The sequence below is a fragment of the Saccopteryx leptura genome, chromosome 6, assembly GCF_036850995.1.
Source record: "Saccopteryx leptura isolate mSacLep1 chromosome 6, mSacLep1_pri_phased_curated, whole genome shotgun sequence".
Classification (NCBI taxonomy): Eukaryota; Metazoa; Chordata; class Mammalia; order Chiroptera; family Emballonuridae; genus Saccopteryx; species Saccopteryx leptura.
This window is the reverse complement of record NC_089508.1, coordinates 132,663,596-132,678,294: the sequence shown is the minus strand read 5'-3', so window position 1 is coordinate 132,678,294 and position 14,699 is coordinate 132,663,596. Positions and strand designations below refer to the sequence as shown.

The 14,699-nt window shown below is 39.8% G+C and overlaps 1 protein-coding gene across 3 annotated transcripts in view; it reads left to right on the top strand.

Annotated features, from left to right (window-relative positions):
* The window catches only part of RAD50 (RAD50 double strand break repair protein), a 103,708-nt gene that overhangs the window by 52,495 nt on the left and 36,514 nt on the right, over positions 1-14,699 (top strand). For all 3 annotated transcript variants that reach the window (XM_066344446.1, XM_066344445.1, XM_066344444.1), the window contains 11 exons: positions 387-593; positions 2,301-2,483; positions 2,934-3,091; positions 5,272-5,447; positions 7,350-7,587; positions 10,799-10,988; positions 11,307-11,433; positions 11,874-12,067; positions 13,833-13,943; positions 14,344-14,436; positions 14,506-14,619. In XM_066344446.1, coding sequence (XP_066200543.1) covers positions 387-593; positions 2,301-2,483; positions 2,934-3,091; positions 5,272-5,447; positions 7,350-7,587; positions 10,799-10,988; positions 11,307-11,433; positions 11,874-12,067; positions 13,833-13,943; positions 14,344-14,436; positions 14,506-14,619 — 1,791 coding nt within the window. The remainder of the gene's footprint in view (positions 1-386; positions 594-2,300; positions 2,484-2,933; positions 3,092-5,271; positions 5,448-7,349; positions 7,588-10,798; positions 10,989-11,306; positions 11,434-11,873; positions 12,068-13,832; positions 13,944-14,343; positions 14,437-14,505; positions 14,620-14,699) is intronic.

Below are 14,699 nucleotides of genomic sequence, written 5' to 3'. Positions count from 1 at the left end.
CATTCTCAGCGCGCGAGTCCAATCGAACCAATCAAGCTATGGCTGCAGGAGCCATAGCTACGGGAGGGGGAAAGGGAAAGGAGAGAGCGGAGAAGCAGATGATCACTTCTCTTGTGTGCCCTGATCAGGAATTGAACCTGGACATCCATATGCCGTGCCAATGCTCTATCACTGAGCCAACTGGCCAGGACCTATAAAATTTCTTTTTAAAGCTAATGGGTAAAGAAGAAGTTTGCTTAGCGTTAATAATTATCTCTGGGTAATAGCCATTCCATCTTTTTATACTTTTTAATATTTTCCTAGTGTACGTGCGTTACTTTTGCAATGAAGAAACTGTTGTTTAATGAATTGTTAGTGAAAAGATAGTCATTCTTATATGTATTTAGAATGACTTTGCAGAAAAAGAAGCTCTGAAACAAAAACAGATAGATGAGATAAGGGATAAGAAAATTGGACTGGGAAGAATAATTGAGCTGAAATCAGAAATCCTGAGTAAGAAGCAGAATGAGCTGAAAAATGTGAAGTATGAATTACAGCAATTGGAAGGATCTTCAGACAGGATTCTTGAACTGGACCAGGACCTCAGAAAAACTGTAAGACATAATAATTTTAAGGTGTAACACATCTTGAATCTTGCATTTTGAAGTATTTTATTTTTAATTGTAAAATTATAGCATGTTAATTAAAATACCAACCTTGTCTAACAATCTCATGTAAAATGAATTCATCTAAATATCTTAATCACTCAACTCTTTGTTTCTGCAACCTGGTGGATTAAAAATTAGAATCACTTGATGGCTCACCTAGGAATTTTTTGTGTGTGTGTGACAGAGACAGACAGCCAGGAAGGGAGAGAGATGAGAAGCATCAGTTATTTGTTGTGGCACCTTAGTTGTTCATTGATTACTTTCTCATTCTCATATGAGCCTTGACCGCAGGGGGGGGGGGGGGTTGCTACAGCAGACCGAGTGACCCCTTGCTCAAGCTAACGACCTTGGGCTCAAGCTGGTGAGTCTTACTCAAACCAGATGAACCTGCGCTCAAGCTGGCGACCTTGGGGTTTTGAACCTGGGTCCTCTACATCCCAGTCCGACTCTGCGCCACCGCCTGGTCAGGCTCACCTAGGAAACTTTTTAAAAATGCTTATACTTAGACCTTACTTCAGACCTTCCAAATCAAATCTCTAAGAGTAGAGCACAGAAACATGCATTCAAAACAACTAGGTTATTCTTTTGAGACCTGGGTTAAAAACCATTTACTTACGTTAAACGAAAACAAATATTTTTCTTCTAGGTTCTGTATACCATAGATTTGATAAGATTTTTGCCATGTTACCACTTTTTCTATGGTGGAAATTTTCTTAGCCCATCTATTCTTTTCATGAATTTCCAAATTTTCTTTCTTTCTAATCTCTTCTCTTCTTTTATATCTCTACCCCCCAAATAAGCATCCAGAAACTTGGCAAATGTCCCTCTCAGATCCCATTTTGATAATTTTTTTTTTAATCAAGTGAGAGGCAGGGAGACAGAGAGACAGACTCTCACATGTGTCTGACTGGGATGCACTCAGCAGTCCCCGTCTGGGGCTTATGTTCCATTGCTCACAAACAAGCAATTTTAGTGTCTAAGGCGTGGCCGTGGAGCCATCCTCATCACCTGGGGCCAACTTGCTCATTCGAGTAGGAGGAGAATAGAGAGGTGGGGCTGGAGAAGCAGATGGTCACTTCTCCTGTCTGCCCTGACCGGGAATCAAACCTGAAACTTCCACATACTGGACTGACACTGTACCGCTGAGCCAACTGGCCAGGGTCGCATTTTGATAATTTAAGTAAACATTCCATTTTACTCCCTAACTTTAACATCTAGTGTATGTTTTGTCAGTTTGGCATTTTATCACAATATTGTCTTGTAACACGGTTGCATCGGTCAGGAACAGCATCACACTGTTTTTGTAGTTTCTACGTGCCAGGCAACATAATAAGTTACATGAGTACTTGATGAATACAATACTTAAGTATTAACTGAAGAGTCATGAAACTACATACTTAGACACATTTCTTTTAATTTTTCACTAATTCTCAACCCTGCCCCCCATTTGACCCTTCCAGATTTATTTACTAATTCTCTAGTATTATAACACAGTAAGATAACTTCATAAGATTTTCCTTAAAATTTTTATTCCTTATGTTTTTTTTTTCTGTTGGATAATAGCAAATAGGAGTGAGTAGTTGACTTCTAATACACTTTGTCATTATTTTAATACAAATTATATAAACGTGGTTTGTTTGAATTATTGATAAGGAACATGAACTAAGCAAGGCTGAGAAAAACTGCAATGTAGAAACTCTAAAAACAGAAGTAATAAGTCTTCAAAATGAGAAAGCAGACCTAGACAGGACCCTGCGTAAATTGGACCAGGAGATGGAGCAGTTAAACCACCATACAACAACACGCACCCAGATGGAGATGCTGACCAAAGACAAAGTATGGCCTTTCTTTTTGTTCTGATTATATTTTCTGGTATTTTAAATAATTTATCTCACATTTATAATTGACTATGAAGTATTTAGTCAGTGCTATCTTTTTATTTGAGGGGCTAAGTGAGCTTAATTCACTATAAAATAGACTTTCAAGCTTAAAAACTTTTCTAATTACAAAAAAAATAAAATAGCAGTGTATACACACAAACACATGTACATTGCTATTTTTATATCTCATACAGAAGTTTTAATTTTTATATTATCAGACTTGTTATCCTTTTATGGCTTAGAAAGGTCATCTCTACTTTAAGACTTTAAGGAATTACACATTTTCTTCTTGCATTCTTATAGTTTTATTTTTTAAGCCTAGAACTTTAATCAGTTTGAAATTAATTTTTGTTCTTGATATAATGTGGAGTTACTGAGCTTTGTTTTTAAAAGATTTTTTTTATAGGTTGACAAAGAAGAACAAATCAGAAAAATAAAATCTAGACACAGTGATGAATTAAATTCATTGTTAGGTTATTTTCCAAAAAAAAAACAGCTTGAAGACTGGCTTCATAGTAAATCAAAAGAAATTAATCAGACCAGGGACAGGCTTGCCAAATTGAAGTAAGTAATAAAAATGTAACAGAAATCTCTTATCTCATGCTTTTATTTTTAATTGTTCTAAAATCATTTATTGTCACAAAATGGTATGTCTTACTAATTGACTTCGGTTCTCCTCTATTTTACGAATTAAGTAAAATGGTAACAGTGATTTGGGGGCTTCTTGTTCTTTGAAAGTTTGTAGAATTAAGTGAGAGGATTAAAATTCTCCTTTATAAAAAGTGAGACCTGAAATTCTTAAAACACGTAGGAGGAAATATAGGGGGAAAACTTTATTATATTGAAATTGGCAATCATTTCTTGATTATGACTACAAAAGCAAAATAGACAGATGGTGCTACATCAAACTTCTACACAGCAAAAGAAACAGTAAACAGAGGGAAAAGGCAGCGTAGAGAATGGGAGAATATATTTGCAAACCATGTATCTAATACAGGGGTAATACTGAAAATATATCAAGAACTCCAACTGAACAATTAAAAAAAACAAAAAAAAAGCTGGATTTTAAAAATAGGCAAAGGGCTTGAATAGATACTTGTCCAAAGAAGATACAAATGGCTGATGAGCATGTTAAAAGATGCTCATCATTATGTCATCAGAGAAATGCAAATCAAAACCACTTCATTTCACACTGGTTTGGATGGCCACTATCAAAAACAGAAAATAACAAGTGTTGGTGAGTATGTTATGTTAAGAAACTGCCATCCTTTTGTACTGTCTTTGAGAATGTAAAAAAGTGCAGCTGGGCCCTGGCCGGTTGGCTCAGTGGTAGAGTGTCGGCCTGGTGTGCAGGAGTCCCGTGTTCAATACCTGGCCAGGGCACACAGGAGAAGCGCCCATCTGCTTCACCCCTCCCCCTTGCCTTCCTTTATGTCTCTTCTCTTCCTCTCCCGCAGCCAAGGTTCCACTGGAGCAAAGTTGGCCCAGGTGTTGAGGATGGTTCTATGGCCTCTGCCTCAGGCGCTAGAATGGCTCTGGTTGCAACAGAGCAGTGCTCTGATGGGCAGAGCATCGCCCCCTGGTGGGCATGCCGGGTGGATCCCAGTTGGGCACATGCAGGAGTCTGTCTGACTGCCTCCCCGCTTCCAACTTCAGAAATATACAAAAAAAAAAAAAAAAAGTGCAGCTGCTGTAGAAAACAATGGGAAGTATCTAGATGAAGCACGTGTGCACTCACACATTTATCTGAAACAGATTTCTCAAAATAGTACCTGTCCTATGTTTGTACAGTCTGCTTTGATATAGTCTATTCTGTTGCATTTTGTTAAAATAATCCTGAGATGGGTCCTGGCCCGGTAGCTCAGTTAGACTCTAACTGTTAGAGTATCATCCCAATACACCAAGGTTGTGGGTTTGATCCCTGGTCAGGGCACACACCAGAATCAACCAATGAATGAATACATAAGTGGAACAACAAATCAATGTTTCTCTCTCCCTCTCTCTTTATTTTTTTTATTTATTTTTTTATTTTTTGTATTTTTCTGAAGCTGGAAACGGGGAGGCAGTCAGACAGACTCCCGATGCGCCCTACTGGGATCCACCCGGCACACCCACCGGGGGGCGATGCTCTGCCCATCCGGGGCGTCGCTCTGTTGTAACCAGAGCCAGTCTAGCACCTAAGGCAGGGGCCATGGAGCCATCCCCAGCGCCCGGGCCATCTTTGCTCCAATGGAGCCTTGGCTGTGGGAGAGGAAGAAAGAGACAGAGGAAGGAGAGAGGGAGGGGTGGAGAAGCAGATGGGCGCTTCTCCTGTGTGCCCTGACCGGGAATCGAACCCGGGACTTCCGCCCGCCGGGCCGACGCTCTACCACTGAGCCAATCAAGATGTAAGTAAGTAAATAACAACAACAAGGAGGGGACAAAGGAAAAGTTTACAAGAAGGAAAGGAAGTAATACTGTGAAAAGGTCCAAAGGGAATTCAGAGGATGTTCTCCCCAGATGAGTGCCCAGAAACCAGGCAGAATTTCACCTACACTACACGTTTCTCTGGGATTAGGCCCGTGACACTGATGGGTAGTGGGTCAGGCAGAAGTGACTATTGCCAGGACTTCTAAAAAAAGTACCTAGTCGCAGTAAATATTTGTAATATTTATTGGCAGAAAGAATTTGTCTTATATCTACCTACTCAAACTTATCAAACTCATTTTCTATGTTTTAAAATTGTATTTATTCTTATTTTATAGCAAGGAACTAGCTTCAGCTGAGCAAAATAAAAATCATATAAATAATGAGCTGAAAAGAAAGGAAGAGCAGTTGTCCAGTTATGAAGACAAGCTGTTTGATGTTTGTGGTAGCCAGGATTTTGAAAGCGATTTAGACAGGCTTAAAGAAGAAATCGAAAAATCTTCAAAACAACGAGGTAAGTTACCTTCCTAATATTATCCAGGCGCTTTCACACCTGTGCATTTTCACTGCCAGGTAATAAAGGACAGCTGATATAAAAGCTTGGTTCTGAAGCCAGATGGCTTAAGTTTTAGTCTTTTTTTTTTTTTAAATAAATAAATTTTTATTTTAATGGGGTGACATCAATAAATCAGGGTACATATATTAAAAGAAAACATGTCCAGGTTATCTTGTCATTTAGTTCTGTTGCATACCCATCACCCAAAGAGAGATTGTCCTCCGTCACCTTCTATCTAGTTTTCTTTGTGCCCCTCCCCCTCCCCCTCTCCCTCCTTCCCTCCCCCGACCCCCTCACCACCCCCCTCCCCGTAACCACCACACTCTTGTCCATGTCTCTTAGTCTCGTTTTTATGTCCCACCAATGTATGGAATCCTGCAGTTCTTGTTTTTTTCTGATTTACTTATTTCACTCCATATAATGTTATCAAGATCCCACCATTTTGTTGTAAGTGATCCGATGTCATCATTTCTTCTAGCTGAATAGTATATACCATGGTGTATATGTGCTCATCTTCTTTATCTAGTCTTCTATTTTTTTTACAGTGATTAAAGCCTTTAAGCAAAAGTTTTAGTCTTGGTTCTATAACTTATTTGCTGTGTGGCTTTGTGCAAATTATTGAAACCTTTCTGTACTTCAGATTCATCATGAGGATAATTACCTATACCCTAGGCCAGGGGTCTCAAACTCAACTCAGCATGTGGGCCGCAGAGCAAGATCACAGCCATTCACGGGCCGCACTAGGTCTACAAAAGGCAACTGTTACGCAACACTTTTCTCACTGCAGTTGAAAACAACAAAAAAAATCAGTACAACAAGCACAATCATACATGCAGTTTACTCAGTGTCACAAAACGACCAGAAACTGTAGTTCGCATCACAACTGCTGTTAACTAAGCTAATATCTAGCTAGGATGCTAGAGAAATGAAAAATACAAGTAGGCCCCTAGGCTTACTTAATTTTATCCAAAATATTTTGAACTTCGTGGATTAGTCTGCGGGCCGCACAAAATTGTTCGGCGGGCCGCGAGTTTGAGACCCCTGCCCTAGGCTGTTAGGGAGGAGTAAATGAGATTATAGCTATAAAACTCATAGAAGAGTTTCTGGCACATAACGAGCTCTAAAATTTTGTTATGCTTTTAGTGTGATAACAGAAAATAATTTATACAGACCTAAATAGTTTGTAGCCAGAAATTTGAAAGTGATTTAGACAGACATAAAGAAGAAATTGAAAAAAAAATTGAAAATAAATGAGAATTTAGAAATTTCTAATAATGTGTTTATAAAGCAAGAAAAACAATGATGTATTTACAGAATAGGATGTGACCATGTTAACAAAACTATTTTATTTTCTCCTCACTGGAAATATATTTTCTTAAAAATGCCATGTTGGTTGTTTAAAATGTCATCCTGACATGTCAAGGTTCTAAGTTCAATCCCTGGGCAGGGCACATACAAAAATCAACTAACAAATACATGAATAAGTGGAGCAACAAATTGATCTTTTTTTCTCTCTCTCCCCTGTCTCCCTCTCCCTCTCTCCCTCTTCTCCCTCTCCTTCCTCTTCTCCCTCTCCTTCCTCTTCTCCCTCCTCCCTCTCTCCCTTTCTCCTTCTTCCCTTCCTCCCCCCACCCTCTCTTCTCTCTCCCACCCTCTCTCCGTCCCCTCTCTTCTCTCTCCCTCCCTCCCCCACTCCCACACCCCCTCTCTTCTTCTCTCTCTCTCTTTTCCTACCTCCCTCCCTTTCTCCTTCCCTCTCTCCCTCCCTCCCTCCTTCTCTCTCTCCCTCTACCCTTTCTCCCTCTTCCCCCCAATCAATTTTTTTTAATTGAAAAAATATATATATTCTTTAAAAAATAGCCGTGCTGGCAGGAGCCACAGCAGTTTACTCCCAGTTCATTACTCAGCTGTCAGATGAAAACCAGTCCTGTTGCCCCATCTGTCAGAGAGTTTTTCAGACAGAAGCGGAATTACAAGAAGTCATCAGTGACTTGCAGTCTAAGCTGCGGCTGGCTCCAGATAAACTCAAGTCAACAGAATCAGAGCTAAAGAAAAAAGAAAAGCGGCGTGATGAAATGCTGGGGCTTGTGCCCATGAGGTGAGACTAGGGACTCACCAGTACTGCACTTGTAGTGGCAGCAGCACTGAAAGGTACCAGTCCCGTGCCTGGCGCCTGGTGTGGGCTGGTGGCTTAGGAGCACAACTTGAATGAGAAAAAGTTAAAGTGAGGATCCTGAGCCAGTGTGCCCCAGCTCCTGTTATTTATATGATAGAAAGAAATAATTATTTTGTTTCTTTTTGTTTCCTTTTTTGTTTTCTTCTAAAGATAAATTTGGTTTTTTTGTTTGTTTGTTTTTTGAGAGACACACACAGACAGGAAAGGAGAGAATGAGAAGCATCACTCAGCACTTTTTTCGTTGTTCATTGATTCTCATATGTGCCTTGACCAAGGGGCTCTAGCCGAGCCAGTGACCCTTGCTCAGCCAGCGACCTTGGTACCATGTTGGTGATTCCATGCTCAAGCCAGCAACCTTGGTCCTCAGTGTCCCGGTTGATGCTCTATCCACTGTGCCACCACTGGTTAGGCTAAATTTGCTTCTTAATCTAGTCACAGGGTAGAATACTTGTGTGTGTGTTTTTGTGTGTGTATTTATTTAATTCCTCAGACTTGGCTTGAGGGCAAAAGTTTGGACTAATTTAGGACTGTTTGCTGATATGTAATTTTCTAAACTCAGCAAAAGAATTAAAATCCTGAAAAGCTCTCCCAAGACATGAATTTTAAATTGTATTACATCTTTCCCACTTTCTAAAAGAATGAATCTGAGATGATTTTTATTGTTTATTTTTCCCTTGGTTGTACAAGAAATTCAGGTGATGGTCAAAGCAAATCAGACAGTATGTGATGCTTGCCTTGGTGTCTTGCAGAACAGAGCACAGAGCTGGTCACAGACACTGCCAAGACATAACCCTCAAGGAGTTGATGTCCCAAGAAAGGAGAAAAGCTTTCAGAATCAGATGTTTAGAAAGCTGGGCTTAGTAAAGTACATAATTAGTTCAAATACATTATTTAGGGAGAATTAAAGAAGCCAGTGGAAGAGTGAGAAAAGGATTTTGAGAACAAAGTAGGAAGGGGAATGTAAACCATAGGGAAGGCGCCTCAACTCAGTTAAGAAAAGGAAAGGGGAGAGGGAAATGAGGGCCGTATGTGTAAAGGATCGGGGAGAGTGCGTCATGCTGCAATAGCAATGTTATCTAGAGTTTGGGGAGTTATTTGTAGGGATTGATTCCCATACATTGGGAAGATAGGACTGTGGTGTGTTCAGGTATAGTTATATCTCAGATGATGAGGAGCCATTCTGAAGGATCTAATCAACATTGTGTTTTTAGGAAAATTAATCTTAATTAGAGTAGTTAAATTTAATTAGATTAGATAGATTTAATTAGATTAGATAGATTAATTTTAATTAGATTTAATTAATGTGTTGAACAGATGAGAATAAAACTGTGGAAGCAGAAAAACCAAGAGGGTCTGTAGTCCTAAAAAACCAAAGAAGAGTTTCAGGAAAAGGTCTATGAAGATGTGCTTTGTGGTGGCTAGCCTCTAAGAGGGCCCCCAGTGATCCCTGCCTCCTGGCATACACAGTCTCTGTGTTCATGTTCCAGGATTGGTTTCTGTAACTGATAAAATTTGACAGAAGCAATAGCATATCCCTGCCAGGATTAGGTAATATAGGCACTAAAGCCTCCTGCTCTCCCTTTTTTATTTCTGGGGTCTGGGGGAAGCCAGCTGTGATGTTGTCACCAGCCCTGTGGACAGACCCACTTGGTGAGGACCAGAGGCCTTTAAACAACCACGTGAGTTAGTGGACCATTTGGAAGCAGATTCTCTAGCAGTCAGGCGTTGAGATGACTGCAGCCCTGGCCATTAGCTCGACTGCAGCTTCAACAAGAAACCCAAGTCAGGAGTACCCAGATAGCTGCACCTGATTCTCATATCTATGAGAAATGAGTGTGTTGTTTTTAGCTGCTAAGTTTTGGCCTATTTTGTTATGCAGTAGTAGATAATGAATACAATAATGAAGGATGAAAGCAGATTATTGCAGGCTACAGGGAGAATGTGAGGAGACAAAAACAGTACTTTGCAAATGAAAAGGTAGAGAAATAACTCAGTATCTTGAAAAGAAAAAGGTCAAATAAAAGATAAAGAAGTTGGTAGAAAGTGCCTGACCAGTGGTGGCACAGTAGATAGAATGTCAGCCTGGGACACTAACGTCCCAGGTTTGAAACCCCAAGGTCACTGGCTTAAGCACAGGCTCACCAGCTTGAGCATGGGGTTTCCACTTGAGCATGGGATCATAGACATAATCCCATGGTCTCTGGCTTGAGCCCAAAGGTCGCTGGCTCAGCAGCCTTTCCATGAATGTCCTTTTTCTGTTTTAGGATCCAACCCGGGATCCCACACTGCAACACTGCATCTAGTTATTTCTCCTTAGGCTCCTGCAGTCTGTAACAGTTCTTCAGTCTTTGACTTTCATGATCTTGACACTTTTAATGAGCGTGATCAGTTAACTTCTTTGTAGAATATCTCTGTTTGGCAAACAGTACAGTAATAATTATTACAAACAAGTCTACCAATGGATACTAAAATCAGTAGGCAGAAGTTTGAGGAGAAACAGGATATTTACATAGTCTCAATCTGTATCTCTCCTAAGATATTTATTAATTACAAAAAGAAAATAGTAACTTTACAGTGGATGGATCTGGCTGACAACATTTTAACCAAGTGAATAAGTTAACATCTCCAGTAATAAGAAATACTGACATGTATCCACTGATATGATGCCCTGAGAAGAATACAATATCACTTCAATGATATTATTGCCAAAAATAACTTTTTTTTTTTTTTTTTTGCACTCCCCTGAAGCTGGAAACGGGGAGAGACAGTCAGAGACTCCCGCATGCGCCCGACCGGGATCCACCCAGCACGCCCACCAGGGGGCGATGCTCTGCCCCTCCGGGGCGTCGCTCCGCCACGACCAGAGCCACTTCAGCGCCTGGGGCAGAGGCCAAGGAGCCATCCCCAGCGCCCGGGCCATCCCCGCTCCAATGGAGCCCCGGCTGCGGGAGGGGAAGAGAGAGACAGAGAGGAAGGAGGGGGTGGGGGTGGAGAAGCAAATGGGCGCCTCTCCTATGTGCCCTGGCCGGGAATCGAACCCGGGTCCCCCGCACGCCAGGCCGACGCTCCACCACTGAGCCAACCAGCCAGGGCCCAAAAATAACTTATTTTTAATTGTTTGTTTTCTGTTAAGGCAAAGCATAATTGATTTGAAAGAGAAGGAAATACCAGAATTAAGAAACAAACTGCAGAATGTCAATAGAGACATACAGCGCCTAAAGAGTGACATAGAAGAACAGGAAACACTCTTGGGTACAATCATGCCTGAAGAAGAAAGTGCCAAAGTGTCTCTGACAGATGTTACAATTATGGAGAGATTTCAGGTATGTTTATTATAGTTTGAGGCAGAATAAAACTTGTTTTGCTGTGGTTTGCATGTAAAGTGTGAGAGTAATAACAGTAGCTGGTATTCAAATACACACCCTGTTTAAAGTTCCCCATCCTGAGTATTCATAAATTATGAAAAATAGGTAGTAGTCCTGTTTGTTTTCATTTTTAGTCTGCTTCCTTTGCTTGCAGCATTAAAATTATTAAAAATTAACTTCATTTTCATCCTATTAAACTTTGTTCAAATTATATCTGAAAGCAGTTGTAAATTGCAGTAAGTTTCCTAAAGGAAATAACTTTGTTTTATTATTAAGATGGAACTTAAAGATGTTGAAAGAAAAATTGCACAACAGGCAGCTAAGCTACAAGGAATAGACTTGGATAGAACTGTTCAACAAGTAAACCAGGAAAAACAAGAAAAACAACACAAATTAGATACAGGTAATATAGTCTATTTCCTCATATACCCATTAAAGACGTCAGCATTCCCAGCTTAGACTTTTTACCATAAATCTCACACCTGTTATGTGGACAAGGAACTCCTTCTTCTCACAATATATTCATTTTCTTTTCTCAAAAGTATCACCTCTCCTCTGTTTCCTTGCTTTGCATGACAGATTTTAAATGATGAATACTGATGAGCTGTGCTATTTTTCAATCATACCTCCCCCATGAGCTTCATCTCTGAGTGGCCAGGAGGAGACAAAAAGCTGGTTTGGGGGGCAAGGGGGTAGACAGGTTCTAGTAGCACTTTTGTTGCAGTGGATGGGACCCATAGAAACTTGTCTTTGTGAAATCCATAGACCTGTAAACTAGAAGGGTGCTGGTCATAGCATTTTCTGTACTCTGACATTAATCACTGTGCCCATAATGTTGTGCAGTTTCCAGTAAGATTGAATTGAATCGTAAGCTTATACAGGACCAGCAGGAACAGATTCAACACCTAAGAAGTAAAACACATGAACTTAAATCAGAGAAACTTCAGATATCCACTAATTTACAATGTCGTCAGCAACTGGAGGAGCAGACTGTGGAATTATCCACTGAAGCTCAGTCCTTATACAGAGAGATAAAGGTAAGAACATTTGTACCTGTTTTTTTTTTTGGGGGGGGGTTGTTTATTTTTTTAACTCTTCTGAAGTGAGAAGTGAGGAGGCAGAGAGACAGACTCCCATATGCACCTGACAGGGATTCACCCAGCATGCCCACCAGGGAGCGGTGCTCTGCCCATCTGGGCCCTTGCTCCATTGCAACTGGAGCCATTCTAGTGCCTGAGGTGGAGGCCATGGAGCCATCCTCAGTGCCCGGGCCAACCTTGCTCCAATGGAGCCTTGGCTGTGGGAGGGGAAGAGAGAAATAGAGAGAAAGGAAAGGGGGAGGGGTGGAGAAGCAGATGGGTGCTTCTCCTGTGTGCCCTGACCAGGAATTGAACCCGGGACATCCACATGCTGGGCCGACGCTCTACCGCTGAGCCAACCAGCCCGGGCCTATACATGGTTGGTTTTTTAATTAGTTCAAATGTATGGAATGTTTTTTATTGGTATCATGGCTAGAATTATGGTTGTAAGGATAAAATGAAAATGGTATTATAATAATTCTTTGTGTGGCTCCTTGGTGACAGAATGTGTACTAATAGTAAAGATTTCTGGGATAGGATTTTTTGGTCATAATAAGGAAGAACTGGCTGCCAAGTTGATTTAGTAGTAACTGTCCCTTTATTGGAGAGCTGGTCAGGATTCCTCCATAAGAGGATTGTCTTATTTACAGACTCTATGTTTATGGCAGAAACTGCCTTAGTCGCAGCACTTTTTCTGTTTGATTTCAGATGTAGTTTTGGAATCCATACCCAGATAGCGAACAGGCATTGAGCTGCCACATGGAATGGAACCCATTTGGAATCCCTCGTCTAGATTAATCAAATCTAAGGCCCAACCAATTAAGTTTTTGAATAGGTTTTCATAATTATACACATTCAGAAAGTACTAAATATATTACTGAATCTATAGTTTCTATGTTACTTAAGTATTTTTGGATTAAAAACTATCAGAGGCTTTAAGTATGATATAAAATAATACTACCTTTGGGCTTGAGCCAGCAACCATAGGGTCACGTCTATGATCCCACGCTCAAGCCTGCGACTCCTCACTCAGACCGGATGAGCCTGCACTCAAGCCAGCGACCTCAGGGTTTTGAACTTAGGTCCTCAGCGCCCCCAGGCAATGCTCTGTCCACTTTACCACCACCTAGCTTTCTTAGTCATCTTGGAAATGAGGACCCAGGAGAGCCAGACTTCTGATTAGCAAATTAGTTTGTTACTTGAAACCCCATTTTCTTCCAAAGTGGTGTGCACATGTCAGTGATATCAATGTGTACAGTACACTTTTCTTTTTCCTGTAAAAAATCTACCCAGTCTTAGTAAACTAAGCTTAAAGACAGAAGTGTCCTTTATAATCCTATTCCTATCTGTAAAAGGCCTGGAATAAATGAACTTTCCTATTCTTTGGTCACAAAGAGCTCACATGGGCCCTTGCAGACTTTTAAAAACTTATACCTGAAGCCACACATTCAAATAATTGAGAGACTCTGAAGCTGGATGGGATTTGAATCACGGCTCCTTTGTTTACTGGCTGTTCTGTCACTGGACAAATCATTTCTGTGCCTGTCTACTTATCTGAAATATGGGATGAAAATAATGCTACCTTCCCCATAGAGTTGCTAGAAGAGGCAATGAGTTGATTTTTAAGACCTGATACATGGGAAAGTGCTTTTATGATTGTTAAGTCTGATGCCTGAAATAAGATAACAGAATGTATGTAAGACTTTGTTTTTTATATTTTTAGGATGCTAAAGAGCAGATAAGCCCTTTGGAAACAACAATGGAGAAGTTTCAGCAGGAAAAAGAAGAATTAATCTACAGAAAAAATACAAGCAACAAAATAACACAGGATAAAGTAAGATTTAATTTATGGGTTTACTTACCACATATAAATATTAAACATTATGTTCAGAGCACCATGTTGGACACTGTTATTTCACATGAAATTAAAAGCATGATAAAATATTTTCAGATTTGTGAAATTCTTGTTAGAATAAGAATTAAACTTAAATCACTTTGTTTTCTTGATCTATAATAGAAGTTGAGAATTGAGACTATTTAATCCAGTTCCATAGGTGATGAAGGGAATTATCTGAGATAATATAATTTGCTGGTGATGGAAACTGGAACCCAAGGCAGCATTTCACTGTGCTCTCCAATTAAGTTTTTGTTACCTTAATATAATTCTTTGGAAATAAATGTTCTTAAATGCCCTGATTCTCAACCAGTGTGTATTTAATAATATTTTTCCACAGATGAATGATATCAAAGAGAAGGTTAAAAATATTTATGGTTTTGTGAAAAACATTGAGAATTATATTCAAGATGGGAAAGACGACTATAAGAAGGTAATTTAAAACTTAAAACTTGTTTATGTTTTTTCATTTCTTATGCTTAAAGAATTTTCTTTCTTGTAGCAAAAAGAAACTGAACTTAATAAAGTAATAGCTCAACTAAGTGAAAGCGAGAATCACAAAGAAAAGATAAACAAGGAAATGGAAATCATGAGAAAAGATATTGATACACAGAAGGTAGGTCTTTTTTTTGCTCATGGCTTCTGGTATCGCTTATACCAATAACATTCTTTATTTTTTACTTCTATTTTCAATAT